The sequence below is a fragment of the Chinchilla lanigera genome, unplaced genomic scaffold, assembly GCF_000276665.1.
Source record: "Chinchilla lanigera isolate Chin_1 unplaced genomic scaffold, ChiLan1.0 scaffold00130, whole genome shotgun sequence".
Lineage (NCBI taxonomy): Eukaryota > Metazoa > Chordata > Mammalia > Rodentia > Chinchillidae > Chinchilla > Chinchilla lanigera.
In genome coordinates, this window is record NW_004955531.1 from 106,472 (window position 1) to 121,505 (window position 15,034).

General features: G+C 35.2%; 1 protein-coding gene across 5 annotated transcripts in view; it reads right to left on the reverse strand.

The window, feature by feature from the left end:
- Positions 1 to 289: 289 nt before the first annotated feature.
- Gk (glycerol kinase) overlaps positions 290 to 15,034 on the reverse strand; it is a 76,587-nt gene continuing 61,842 nt past the window's right edge. For 4 of the 5 annotated variants that reach the window (XM_013507561.1, XM_013507562.1, XM_005410126.2 and 1 more), the window contains 8 exons: positions 13,539 to 13,617; positions 12,445 to 12,541; positions 11,465 to 11,549; positions 10,851 to 10,971; positions 10,600 to 10,743; positions 8,222 to 8,302; positions 4,305 to 4,391; positions 290 to 2,159 (listed from right to left, as the gene is read on the reverse strand). In XM_013507561.1, the coding sequence (XP_013363015.1) occupies positions 2,149 to 2,159; positions 4,305 to 4,391; positions 8,222 to 8,302; positions 10,600 to 10,743; positions 10,851 to 10,971; positions 11,465 to 11,549; positions 12,445 to 12,541; positions 13,539 to 13,617 (705 nt within the window). In that variant the 3' untranslated portion in view covers positions 290 to 2,148. The remainder of the gene's footprint in view (positions 2,160 to 4,304; positions 4,392 to 8,221; positions 8,303 to 10,599; positions 10,744 to 10,850; positions 10,972 to 11,464; positions 11,550 to 12,444; positions 12,542 to 13,538; positions 13,618 to 15,034) is intronic. The other variant, XM_013507563.1, reaches the window with a different exon arrangement.

The window sequence follows — 15,034 nt, forward strand, 5'->3', positions numbered from 1 at the left end:
CTGATTAACCCAGACAGAAGCTGAAGCACAAAATGAAATCCACAGACACTCACGGTCAGCCAGGCGAGACTACTGATAATGGCAGCTGACCTAGGCAAAGTATTTTCTGGAAACACTGGGATAATACGATTTTAATAAGTGCTCATCACTCCAGAAACTATTTCATCAGCTGTTGGTTAATTCTTTAGAGTGTGCCTGATGAAGTCCTAGCAACTGAGTTTCGTGTTTACTGAAACATCCTTGTTAATTTAACTTGAGCTAAGTTCAAATCTGTAAATGAGAATGCAAGTAAGAATAAGGGGTCAATTTATTGTAAGTTTATCATTAAATATCAATGTATACAATTTCAAACATTTATAAATCTTGTAATTTATAGAAAAATTAATGTGATCTTAAAATTATCTGAACAGTGATTTGCACAATTATTTACAATGAACTCAACCTACCTAAGTAAAATCGTAACTACATTAAAAGTACCCCTGGCACAAAGTGTTAACTTCACAGTACCTTTTTGTATGTGTCACGTAAGTGGCAGCTGTATCAATAAAGCCAGCAGATTCAATAATTTAGAAACAGCATAATCAGAACAGTAAATAAAGCAAGCTATCATTAATTCCAAGCAAAATAAAACTTTTATATTCACATAAATATTTTCTCACTCAGCACTGATAGAAAAAAATAGGAAGCAATATTTTCTTATTTGCTACTAAACAAATTCATTTTAAGACATTAAAACAATGATGTTAACAAGTTAGATTAGGAAAATTCTTGGAACATATACTAAGTATTTTGAGAAATGCGTAGGTGCACTCAAAGACATTTCCAATGGTAAATCTTTTCAGTTGCAAGATGACATTAAGCAGAAGTAATTCTCTTATCCCCTATACAAATTATAATTTTTCATTAACAGTTAATAACATTTAGATTAAAACAGATTCTTGGCTTCATTCCTAAATTTTTTGTTACTTAGCTTTTAAACTTTTTTGATATTCCCTCAATTCCTCAAAAGAATCCCACATATGTAAAAACTGAACGCCAAAGAAAAATCATTTTATTTGGACTAATACTTCTGTTTCATAACAGTATTTACTGGAGTATTCCACAGTTTTTGTTCTTTTTCAAGCATACATTCAACTAGACAATTAAATAAAAAGAATATAAGAAATATAGTTGAAGTCATAATAAAGTACATTTTCCTTTATTGAAATAGAACATATAGGACTTCAATTTTATGTGTTGGCTCTTTAATAAAAATTTTCTCCCTGTAAATAGTATGCATAACCGTTGCCCCAAAATGTGTACAGCTCTTCCCCCCCCCGAAATATTTATATACATAGTAGTCTGCTAAAGACCAGCCCTGTTATAAACCTACTGAATACAATGTGCTCTTAATTTATAAATGGGCTACTCTCAGTATATAAAATACATAGGCATGTATGTTATACGTACAAAGTAAAAAATATAAACAGGAGATGGAAAAAGAAAAAAAAAGTGTTCTTCCCTATGAGATCCAGACAATCGTCATTATAATTATAATTAGGGAGACAATGTAAAATGCCTGAAGAATGGCAGTTTTGGCAAACATTTTTGAGAAAAATATCCAAACTATGAGAATACTAAGTAGTCATCTTAATAATTTAGTAGAAGTTTCCATTTAAACATTGGGTGAAGGTGTTGTGACTTTGTAGCATGTAGAAAAGAAGACTTTGAGGGATTGGTTAAAAACAGAAAGTCAGGAGCTTTGCAGCAACTCCTCAATCAGGTGTGCATAGTGCTGAGAATCAGATCCAGGTCTATTAGCATCTGAATACATTTGGTGGAAGATTTCAATGGATAGGGTCTGAATCCTTCCTAGGCTTCAGAGGAAACAGGGCAGGAGGTTATGACAATGGAGGGCGTCAGCCCCAAAGGTAGCCAGCCCAATGTTAAGTGTCAATGTTAAAAAACAAATCAAGTGTTTCCATAGCATTCTTTCTGTTGCCATTTTCTTTATTTCAAGCCACAGATCTACTGGGAGGATCATGCAGCAAGTGGCTTACACAGAAAATCAGAGTCTATGAATGGTGTCGCAGCATTAAGAGATACAATTGTAGGATTCTCTCTTTATGGATAAAGCTCGCATCTTGGGAATCCATGAGTTGGTATTATTTACGGGATACCTAAAATGGGGGACACAAACCATTCAGGAGTTAAAGCAATGAAGACTATTCAATCATTTATTGAGCTATAAATTTCATGTGATTTCTTATCAATACTTCCCAGTTAAAATGCAACAAATTAAACTGGGCCAATTCTAAAATTAAAAAATATTACCAGTGATGTTAACTTTTTACCAACACAAACAATTCCCACTCTTTCTCAGCATATATTACCAAAGAAAGAACCTAGAGACAGTGACCAAAAGGAGTTTAGAAACCTAATCATCAGGACACTTAATGTGTCCCGTAGCTTAGAGAGATGCTCTGTGTCTCAGTTTTCATAGCCACTATCCCTTTTCACGTTGTCACGGTATCCAAAAACAAATGACAATAATAAAATCAATGAAAACTTCCAGCTGCAATGTGTACTCTTTTCTTTTCCAGATTGTTATTATGCAGCCCAAAGCATTCAGGATAATGAAAAGTAATAGAACATTTTCTAAAACAACCTATCTATTTTTTTAGAAATGTGAATTACAGTTTGCATGGGAATATTTAAAGTCTTCCATCAAACATTCTTCAGAAGCAAAAAGAAGAGATATCTGCTAATCTCACATAGATTTATATACTGAAACCCTTAGGACATTAGGACTAATACAAAAATAAGGTATGGTTAGAACAGAAGCAGATGATTTGGGAAAAAATTATCCTTAATATACTTGGACATTAAGAATATAAAATACAGTCATATAATCGAGTTTTAAATTTTAATGCAAGTAACTCAAACTTTCTCATTAATTAAAAGGTAATGTTCTGCAAATTTAAGTTTTTAATTCATATTTATATATGATGATACCAAGCTACATAAATGCTTGTTAGAGTTCTACAATCAGATATTCTCTCTACATTAATAAAGTTTAAATTTTACATCATAAACTGCATTTTGTGAGGCAAGCTTGTAATCCTGGCACTTGGGAGGCGGAGGCAGGAGAACTGTTATGAATTTTAGGGCAACCTGGGCTACATAGTGAGTTCAAGACCAGCTGGAAATACATAGCGAGACCCTGTCTCAAAAAACCTAAATTAATTAATTTTACATCTTAAACCCAGGTCATCATCTATTAAGAGATGATTTAACCCTTTCTCTAAATCATGAAGATATTAAAGTGTTTCATTTTTGTGGAAATATGGAATAAGAAACAAGCCATTTCCATTTTAGATAGTAAATTGAAGAAAAATTGAACCATCATCAGCTTCCAAAATGGCTATCATATTAAAACAAACACAGATTAGCATGTTATTTCATAACATGCTGAGCAGTTTTAATTTTTATAAGAATACAGTATCTGGTAGAAGTTATCGAGCAAAAATAAGAATTCACTTTTCAATTCAACACTAATTCATTTAAATTATAACTTTTAAGTGATAATTTTAAAACTTATATGTTATTTTTTTTGAGCCCAGGGCCTCGTGCATGCTAAATAAGTGCTCTACTACTAAGCTACATCTCTACCCTTATTTACTTTGAGACAGGGTCTCACAGTAAACTGCCCATGCTTGTCTCAAACTTCTGATGCTCTTCTTTCAGCCTCTCAAGTAGCAGGGATTACAGGTGTCTGCCACTGTGCCCAGCTAGAAAACATATTCTTTTAACTAAAATAAAATGACTATAAATCTTCCCCAATTTTAAAGTTTTATAGGAACTCGGGGAACATGCTCTGGCCAAAAATTTTGCCAAAACTGAAACTTAACAAACTTGCTTAGCAAATTTTTAGAAACACACACACACACATACACACACACACAAAATTTATGCACATTTGAAAGCCAAGTTAACTAATGTCAGAATTATACTTTAACTTTTATCAGTCATTCTGAAAATCTTTTTATTTAAACATTAACATTTGTACTTTCTGCTTGTAGTTATTGCTGCAGCTGACACCAGAATATAGCTCCTCAAAGAAATAATTTACTAAACATAAAAAAGTTCAAGCAAAGTCAGTCTTTAATTCTAACTGCTTCAAAAATAATTGATATGACTAATCATATGATTACTTGATTTTTCAGCCTCCTAAACAAAGAATAAAAAATACTGAAAACTTTGAGTTACACATAAATACATTAAAGCTAACTAATAAAAATTATCTAATTTAAAGAGCAACTAACCTGAGATGTACCTTGCTCCGATTAACATTACCATGCTACTCACTATAAAAAACCCCAAAGGCAGACTACAGAAGATACTAGGGTCACCTGTGGTCATCCAAGTAGAAGGGGAATTCCAGTCAAGCAAACCAAAAGAGAGACACATAATTACAATATTTATGTTAAGAATCACAAGATAGCAAAACAAGTTATAAAAATAGCATATTCATACAAGGTAGCAAAGAGTTATTACTTCAAATCAAAAATATAATCAATATCAAAGCCTCATGACAGTTAACAATCCAGACAGCATGCCACAAGTAGCCAAGAACATAGTACATACAGACCAACATTAGCCTTCTTCTGGCAAGGCAGAAGGCAGCCTACAGAAGAACTTTTTGGGAGGCTGTTGATGGTGCTTTCTAGATGCTTCCCCTCATACAAACGAAAATGAGCAGTGCAGTTCACCCAAAGCTCAAATTATGGGTCCTTTGGATGTCACGGAAGAGTTACATTATTCTACTGAAACATGAATTCAAACCCCAATTTCTGCTAAAACATTTGTTTAATTTTCTAAATAGAATTTGATGTGTAAAGAAATGCATCTGGCGATAATAATGTAAACTGCAAAGCTATATTAATCTAGTTACCTGACAACACGATTATTTTGATATTGTCAAACGTGAATTCTCCTGAAAGCCCTTCTCTTAAAGACTATTTCTTACATAAACCCTTTCATTAAATGTAAAAATGATATATGTAGAATATTTAATATTTGTTCTTGGTGTGTGTGTGTGTGTGTGTGTTGAGGATTGAACTAAGGCATCTGAGCTGTTCCTCCGGGCCTCAGAATATTTAATACTCATTTTTAAAAAGTTTATTAAAAATAGTATATGAGACTTAAAATTAGACAAAGACTTCATTAAAATACAGCTAAAAGGGTGGCTGGGAATATAGCTCAGTGGCGCAGTGCTTGCCTTGCAAGCATGAGGTCATGAGTTTGATTCCTGGTACCACCAAAAAAAAAATAATAAAATAAAATTTTAAAATACAGCTAAAGATTCTGTGGCATATCTTATAGTAAGCTGATGGTAGTTATTTCTTTTTTTGGAGGGGAAGATTTTTTTTCTCCTTCATCACAAATTTCTTTTCTTAGAAGATATATCTTCCTTGCAGAGGGACATAGCTGGCTTAGCAGTGAATACCTGTAATCTCAGCACTTGGGAGGTTAAGTAAGGCAGGAAAATCACCACAAGTTCAAGGGAAGCTTGGGAAATATAGTGAATTCAAGGCCAGTCTAAACTACATAGTGAGACCTTGTCTCAAAAAACAAGCAAAAAGTTTAAAAAAAAAACAAAAACAAAAACAAAAAATCAAACACAGACAGCTCTTTCCCCTATTTTGTCACTGCTTATGTTGTTTTTTCAAATAAAGAAAAGGGTTCACTTATTTCTGCTATTGCAGGGACTATTTTAGTTTGATTTCGGAAAAGATGAACATATATTCTGGTTCTCTTAGAGCAAGTAGTCAGTATGCTAAGTTTTAATAACTGATATTTCTTATGTCTCCACAGTGGATTCTGGTTTATGAAGAAAATCAGATTATCCGCATTCACAAGTTCCCAGGTATTTGGGTGCCATCTATTTAATGATGACATTTCTCTTTTGCTGGCAAATATACAGATATATGTGAGGTTGATTTATCTCTCTTTATATATATATTTATATATATATATATATCTTACATGCACGTATATGTATAATGTACTTGTCATTTGACAGCTGTGTAATGCAGTTAAACTAATTTGACCTGTTGTTTCGGTTGTGGGTTTTGAGTCTGAACCAAAACATCATTTATGCTAAGTTTTTGCTAAAAAATAACAAATCCACAATCACGTCTATAACATTTAAAACACATATTAAATGTACTTTAAAACTGTTTATAAAAAAATAAATAAAACTGTTTATAATGCATTCATATATGGTTATAAATAAAAAATATTATTGTCTCAGTATTGCCAAACTGCTTTGGAAATTAAGTACAATATTATTCTCATAAATTAAGCAATGTAAAAATAGGATATCAGGTAGCAATTCTAATAACTTTATTAAAATAGGGTTTTATGTGTATTGCTATTATCATATACCTTATATTATAGTTGTACAGCTTTGTTGCTTACAGGAGTACAATTGGTCACTTATTAATTAAATATTATTCTGAGACTGAGATTATTGTACAGCTTAGAGATTCCCCCCCAAATATTATCATTATAGCGTTTCTATGAATCTACTAAACACTTTTTTTATTTTTGGTCTTTTTGAGACAGGGTCTAGCTATGCAGTTCAGGCTGACGTTGAGCTCACTTTGTAGCCAAGGCCGGCCTCAAACTTGCAAGGACCCTCCTGCCTCAGCCCCCTGAGTGCTGGAATTACAGGTGTGTGCCACCACGCCCAGTTTATACTTTGTTTTAAAGGTGCTATAGTCCAAATGAAACAAAATTAAATTTTTTTTTCCCAATACCAAGAATCGAACTCACGACCTCGTGCTTCCCAGGCAGGCTCTGTGCTGCTGAGCTAAATCCCCAGCCCCTAAAATTAAAATTTTTTAAAAATCAAAAACCTTCAAAATACCAAATTACTTTTACCATCAATACTGCCAGTAAAAATTAAATGTAATTTTTTTCTTTTACCAACATTTCCTGGGCATTTTAACGTCACTGACAGTATGGTACATAAAGGGAAATGACCCATTGTTTCTGTGAGAATTGTGCAACTAAAAGTTTTATCTTCAACTGCTAGTAAAGAGAAATATGCGTAGGCACACAAGGTAAGGGGTGGAGGAAGGATTGGGATGCTAACAAAATTCCTCTACTCAGTGAAATCCTGTAACCCAACTTCTCATAACCATTACTTCAGGACAACTAGAAAAGGAGTTAGGATCTATATCTGTTACATCTCACACAGCAACTAACAGTGTGCTAAAAAAAAATACTTATGACTAGGAAGTTTTAATTGTAAAGGGTCTCAAAATTGCAGTCTTAGCAAGAAAGACATGGCTAGCACCTTGTAAATGCAAGCTGGTTCATAGAATAAAAAGGATAGTATGCTTACTTAGAAGAAAATGGCAGTTTCAAGTAGGAACACTCAGGACTGAAAACACGGATCACAGAAAGCTTTGGTACTGCACTGTTCTGGAAGCTTCCCCTAAAAGTCACATACATTAAAAGTGGTTCTATATTCTGAGGTTGGAAGGCAGGTAATACTTCATTTGTAAATTACTGGCCACTGTTCAATTCATTATGGTCCAACTGTTACATTTAGAAAAGAATAATATCAATGCCAGTTTAAGGCACTAAAATCTAAATGGTTTAAATTGAACACTTTGCTAAGTGATTTGAAAAATAAAATAGTTCTCTATTTTCTGCCAAAAGCATTTCTCAATTTAGTACAATAATTCTACTTTAGTATGTTTGGTATATTTCTTCCTCTTGGGCTCCAAAGAATTCCTAATATGTGCATTCTTTTAGTGCTTAGAACTAACCTACGAAATAGCAGACTTACGTATTTTTGAAATTAATATAGCGCTCAATTAGTTCAAGTCATGAAAATAGCCTCCCAAAAAGGTAAGATACAGAGAAGAGAGAAAAGAAATCTCGTTGATTTTTTTAATTAAGAAGAAACTAGAAATTTTTTTTTTTTGGAAAATCCAGTTTCAAGAATAAACTAATATGGCAGGACAGGGTAAAAGTATCTATTATTAACCTGGTAGTTTCCATTTTATGTTTACAGTTTTAGAATGTTCTCAAAATGTTAGAAACTTTGGACATGTGATAATGCATTTATTTCTTCAGTAGCCTAGCTAAGTAAAAATGGTCAGATACGTAAACTATTTAGCATACTAAGAAAAAGTGGCAATAATAAACAATAAAAAGATTTTACCACTTTCAGGAGACTGAGTTGTAACCCAACCCACTGATTTCATCACAGCTTTCTTCCACGTAGAATAACGAATTTCACTTTCTGAAATTTGAAGGTAGGAAAAATACACATATGAAAGGTAGTTTGCAAAGAGGTTCTAAGCATCATACTATGTTACTTGGCATTTTTCATAAAGTGTTACACACCATTAAACTAAAGAGAGGCTTTACCTGGACTCGTATCTGGGAGCACATGGCTACTGGTGACAGACAGGCAGTGACTGGTAGAGCCACCTGCTTGCAAACTAGAGAACCCTGTGGTGGGAAATGCAGCACGGGACTGTAGGAGGGAGACTGGGACACAGACTGCCTGCTAGGAAGGTAGGGCCCTCCCCAACCACGTGGACAATTGGTTCACAAAATGGAATCCCATTTGACCTGTTTTCTCTTTTTAAGGTTCTGCAGGGGCTTCTGACATGAGGAGAGGGTAAGTTGTCGTAAGTTGTCATGTGGGAAAATTAGGTGAATTGCTGTTGGTCTAATCAAAGGATTTAGCAAATACTAATTTTTAAAAGATTCAAACTGCATTCCTGTGAGACGCCCTGACGTCGTAAAGTATTTTTCAAGGTGAAAATCCACAACAGGTGGCCTAAACAAAAATGAGCACTGAGGCTGTACTCAGAAGGGTCCTGAACCATGCCTGGGGTTAGACTTCGGCAAATCCTGTCAGCCTTCAAAGCCTCGAGGATCACTCACTTCACAAGTTTTCTTGTCTCACTTCTAGCCCCTACTCCCCTTTCCCACAGTACTTCACATACACCTCAGGGTGTCAGCTGCCACAGTGAACCTTTAGGGTTTGGTCTACCTCCTCCCATATATACCAGTCTCTGCAAGGGGAAGGACTTAGTCTCATTCATGTCTATATCCCCAATGTCAATAGCAATTCCTGGCCTCTAGCTGGTTCTAAACAACGGTCAGCTGGAAGAATGAACTATCTGTACCTACCTGTCCATTACTGTGGAGGAGCAGGATGTGGGGTGGAGAAAGGCGGAGAGCTGGCACAAGCCTTATACAATAGCAAGCATGGTCCTCCTCCTAAACAGTAATCTTAAACCCTCTGCACAAAACCTCCTTGCTTTAGGAATAGCGTGAGCATTTAAAGTCACAAACTTGATCTAAGTACTATTTGCTTACATATTAAAAAGTTGCTGTGTTTTTCAGAAGCAGAAATTTTTTTTAATTCATATTTTACCTGGGATTGCAAAAAATTTAAAAATTCCAACAGAGTATCACATTTTGAAACAAATGTTTACACTATGGTATATGGTATACTGTTTAACTACAGAATCATTAGCATTACAATTCAGTTCCTTACGTATAGGAAAGAATGAATAAAATTAAACACTGGCGGTCTTCTAGAAAACTGAACAAAAAATACATTTGAAAACTTATTTCCCAATAGCTCAAAATCCACTTTGATGCTTTTATGCATAGATTTCTAAAAATTCATAAACCAAATTCAATACATAAAGCCTTGTTTTCCTATTCATATTTACTTCAATTTAAGAGCTGCATCACTATTTTAATAAAGATGCTGATTAGAGCTTCTGGCTTTGCTTAGTTTCCTAGGTCAGTGAGTGAATCAGATATTTAAAGCTCATTTACTTAAAATGTTGCCACCCTTGTCAGGTTAGTCCCATTGTATTTAACAGTTACCAGTGTTGGTTGTTTATCAAATGGAATTTGAATGTTTGCATTTGGTTTTGATAATTTTTAAAAAACAAAAAAAAAGTTACCAGTGTGTCTGTTAGGCTAACTAACGTCCTAAAATCAGGACATCAGTACCAAAGATGATTGGGTATAGATATTAGGGGTGGTGGACTAATTAGGCTTGGGTGACATTACAGTACAGACATTAAGGGTGGGTGACTCCCTTCTCTCTTTTAGAAAACACTACTTTACCAAACTATAACTGACAACACAGCAGTATTATTCTCCTATACAGTGCAGAAGTGAATGGTTTTAAAAAGTGATTTTAGCCAGGCGTAGTGGCACATGCCTGTAATCCCAGCACTTAGGAGACTGAGGCAGGAGGATCACTCCAAGTTCGAGACCAGCCTGAGCTAAAAAGTGAGTTCAAGGTCAGCCTGAAATGCATAGTGAGACCCTGTCTCAAAAAGACCAAAAAAAAAAAAAAATGACTTTAGATTTTTCTTTAAATAAGGAACTAATTCACTAAAACTTCTAAGTGTAGCCCAATATGCTTAGCAGTTGATTCTGAAACAGTACCTTATATTATTTTACATTGTTTTTAACTTTAAATCAGCAGAAAGGCAAACTCCTTCACAGTAAGGTCATTGCCACAGCCATACCATTCAAAGTTTAATTATTTAAATGTACCCTCAGCATTGATCTGAGGTTCAAACCGTTCCATTGTGACCGCTGACAAATCTTCAGGCTCGAGGCTCCAAACACCAACTCCTTCCGCAGCCCCTGCTGCCATGGCGGCACCCAGTGCAGTGGTTTCTGGCATGGAGGGCTTCACTGAGGGGAAAAAGCTTTATCAGCAACCCTGTAGTTCCCTCTGCCTAAAGAGCCAGTTCTTCCAAAAGAGACCCTACTCCGAGTCAAAGGAATGAAGGCTTACTAACCTACTGGAATATATAGAATGTCTGCTTGTAGCTGCATCAGGATTTTGTTGCTGGTCATTCCTCCATCTACCTGCAAATGACTGAGTGGAATTCCACAGTCACGATTCATAGCATCCAAAATCTGAAATAAATTGATGCAATTAACATAATGAAACTACTGCACAGTAGTTCTCTAAAAATGGCAATCTCCAACTCAAAACCCTAAAGAGCTCCCCAAAGTCTGCAGAATGGAAGTGAAACATCTTATTCTGATCTTTCAAGCCCTCCATGATCTGATAACAATCAGTGTTTGCTCTCATTACAACTCTGCACTCACCCTGAATTTAGGCAAGCCAAACAACTATTCTGCACCCTGGTTTTCTGTCTTCATGCCTGTGTATGTGGTGTTTCTTTTGCATAACATTTTCAGCCTTCCCAGTGCCTGGCAGTTAACTGGTACTTAGAAGGTGATGACAGCTGAAAAGGACATGTATGTGTGCTTATATTTAATGTTTAGATGGGCTTCATGTTTCACTAGGAATATTTTTAGTATTTAATAAATTTCAGGCACTAATATATAATTTAGGAGTGATAAAAGTAAATTAAATGCAAGAAAACAGGCACATATTCATTACCTCTCGGGTTTGGAAACAAACAGCTTCTAATGCAGCAAAAGCAATATGGCATTTATTGGTGAATTGAGTAAGTCCACAGATTATCCTAAAAATACACATAAAATTTTCAAATTACAGTGGTATAGATGAGTCATTGATCTGAACTGTCCCAAAGATGGAATGGGTGAATCTGGTAGACAAATGTATAGAGAAAGAAAGGTGGACATCGTTAAATAGGTAGAAAGTTCTTATAGTTCTTATTCCTATATCCAAGTAAGGAAAAGTTCATGATTCATCTGGATAGAACAAGAGTAATGTAAAACCAAATCAGCATTATTCATTTAGATGAATTTCCTTTGCTGAACTGTACAACTTGCAGATGATTTTAAAACAAAAAGCAACGGCATTAACACAGGTGTGGATATAGCAGGTACTATTGTCTGCTGACTTATAACTTCTTGGAGCTTAAAGACTGAAATTAGAGTCACCAAGCAGAAAAGATTTGCTTGCCATTTCTAAATAATTTGAAAATAGATAGAAAACTGTTAACTAATTATTTATTAACTTAGTAGCCAATGAAGACCTCTGCTGGGCGTGGTGGCACACGCCTGTAATCCCAGCAGTTGGGAGGCTGAGGTAGGAAGATTATTGTGAGTTTGAGGCCAGCCTGGGCTACAATGTGAGTTCAAGGTCAGCCTGAACTGCATAGCGAAACCCTGTCTCAAAAGAGACAAAAGAAAAAAACAATCAAGACCTCCAAAAATAGACTGTATTACCAATACCTCTCTGCTTTATGTTTTAATTGTTACACAACAGTTATATATATTTATGGAATACAGTGTATTCTGATGCATGCATACAATGTCTGATGATCAAATCAGGGTATTTAGCATATTCATTTTTTCAACGTTGATTATTTCTTTGTGTTGGAGCATTGAAAACCCTATCTTCTGGCTCTTTTAAACCATACAATGTATAAGAGTTAGCTACATAATACTCACCCTCGTGCACTAGGCTCCCAATAAGGTGCATATAATCCTGAAAACGCTGGGACAAAGTAGCAGCCATAAGAAGTACCAACTTCCTTAGCAAGTTTTTCTAATATTAAAAAAAGAAAGTAAAAAGAAAAGTCACACTAATATCCTACTTTTTAAAATAAACACAACTTCTCAAAATTAGTACAGGGTTTTTGGTTTCCTATTCAATGGTATGACAGACTGTTCTCAATTATAGTAGTACGCTAGGAGCCAATAAACATTTCCCCTACATTGACCATGTCCACTAAAATATAACCCAGCTCAAGAAGTCAAGGAGCCGGGAGTAGTGGTGCATGCCTGTAATCCCAGCACTTAGGAAGCAGAGGGAGGAGGAGAATCACCTGTGAGTTCCAGGCCAGCCTGAACTGTATAGTGAGACCCTATCTCAAAAAATAAAAAAGAAAAAAACAAAAAGAAGAGGAAGTAGAAAAAAAGAAAAAGTAGTAGTAGTAGTAGTAGTAGTAGCAGCAGCAGCAGCAACAGTAGTGGTAGTTGTAGTCATCAAGGGATTGGATTCATTTCTTTAAGGTGTTTTAGCTCATTTCCATTATTTTTAAGGTTGCTGGTTAGGAAAACAAATAGCCTCTCGTGCATGCCTAATCAACAGTGCATTTCTGATAGTGTTACCTTCAGGCAAAGTTAAACAAGTACACAAAACAGTGAGTAGGTGAGCTCAAACTAATTATCCATGGACTGAACACAGTCAGATTAACACTGAAATTATAGGTATCAGACTTATAATGCTCATTGTAATCCAGAAGTTAAAACTCTACTTCATCAGATAAATGTAACTAAACTACTTTACCTGCAGATTTGGGCTATCTCTGGTGTTCAATTTTATAGTTGGATGATTTTTATGCCCTACCTTATCAGTTTATTATTAAGCACCACTAAGTGTGTCAATTCACTGTTTAATAAATCTTCACAAAGTAGTCTCTTGTATAATGCAAACTTCAAATAGGGATTTACATAATTTATAGATCACATTTGTGGGGAAGCAAAAATATTTATAAAATTGCAGAGGTAAATATTAAAATTTTTCACCAGAACATACGCACCTATTTCCTCTGAGGTCTTAATAATTCCAAGATTGTCTCTTAGCCAGCGTATAACAGCACCAGCTATAGCTACAGAACCCTAAGGGGGTGGGAGGAGAAATCAGACATCAAGTATATGTTATCACCGCAAAGGTTTGATTGAGCATATTCTCTATGAGCCTACTAAATAGATCAAATTCAAACAATTCAACACTGGAACTCCCATAAAAATAATAAACTAGGTCTTCTAATATAAACATAGTTTCGGGGCTGGGGATTTAGCTCAGCGGCAAAAGCGCCTGCCTGGCAAGCGCGAGGTCGTGAGTTCAGTTCCCGGTACCGGAGAAAAACCAAAAAAAAAAAAAAACATAGTTTCATCTAGGTTACTAATGGAAGTTTTTCATGGGATACAAAAAGTGAGTCATCCTGCCCATCCCTGCATGTGCTTCTATAGGTGGACATCAATCTTTTGAGCAGTTTGATTCTATACATTTTTATCTGTTGCTAAGCCACAGAGGTATAAGGTCATCTAGAATACATCTGCATCTTTTCCACAAAGTTACCGTAAGAAGCCATATTAGAATTTTCTTTCAGTCTGGTTCTTGTCTAATAGAGAAAATTAAGCAAAAACATTATCAGAGGCTAGATTCTAAGTAATTACCCTTTAAAACCCGTCACCAAGGCTTGGAGGGGGTTATACCTATAAGCATGAAAATATACAATCCAGAGTCAAATGAACTAGACTCCAGTTATAGTTATGTGAGCCCAGTTATTTAATTGTTATGTGATCTTAGGCAAATTACATATGCTTTCTGTTGTTTATTTTCTTGCGACAAAGTCTTGCTATCTAATCAAGGCAAGCCTCTGACTTGCTATGTACCCGAGGCTGACCCAGAACTTGTGATCCTCCTGCCTCAACTTCCCAAATGCTGGGACTACAGGCATGCACCACGTCTGGTTACTTAGGCTTCTTTGAGCTCCACTTCTTTACCTATAAAACAATGGTGCCTGTAACAATACTTACCTAAACAAACTACCATGAGGCTCCATATGAAAATACATATGGTTATCACTAAATATAAATACTGTATTCACTATTTTTTTAAGTGTTAAAAAAGCATCAGTAAAACTCTATATCAACTGGTGAATGGGTTAAAAAGTGGCATTCCCACCCAATGGAATATTATTTGGCCCTGAGAAGGAATGAAGTAATAACTGGTGCATGCTACAACATGGATAAGCCTTGAAAACATTACACAAACTGCCAGAAGCTAAGCACAAAATACTACATACAGTATTGTAAGATTCCATCTATATTAAATGTCTTCAATAGGCAAATCCATAGAGACAGAGAGTAGATGAGAGGTTGCTTAGATCTAGAGGGAGGCAGTTATGGGGTTTCTCTCTGGGGTAATGAAGATATTCTAAATTGCTACTGATGATTATAAAAATCTCTGAATATACTAAAAACCATTGATGTATACTTTAACAGGGTAAATGCTGTGGTATATGAATTA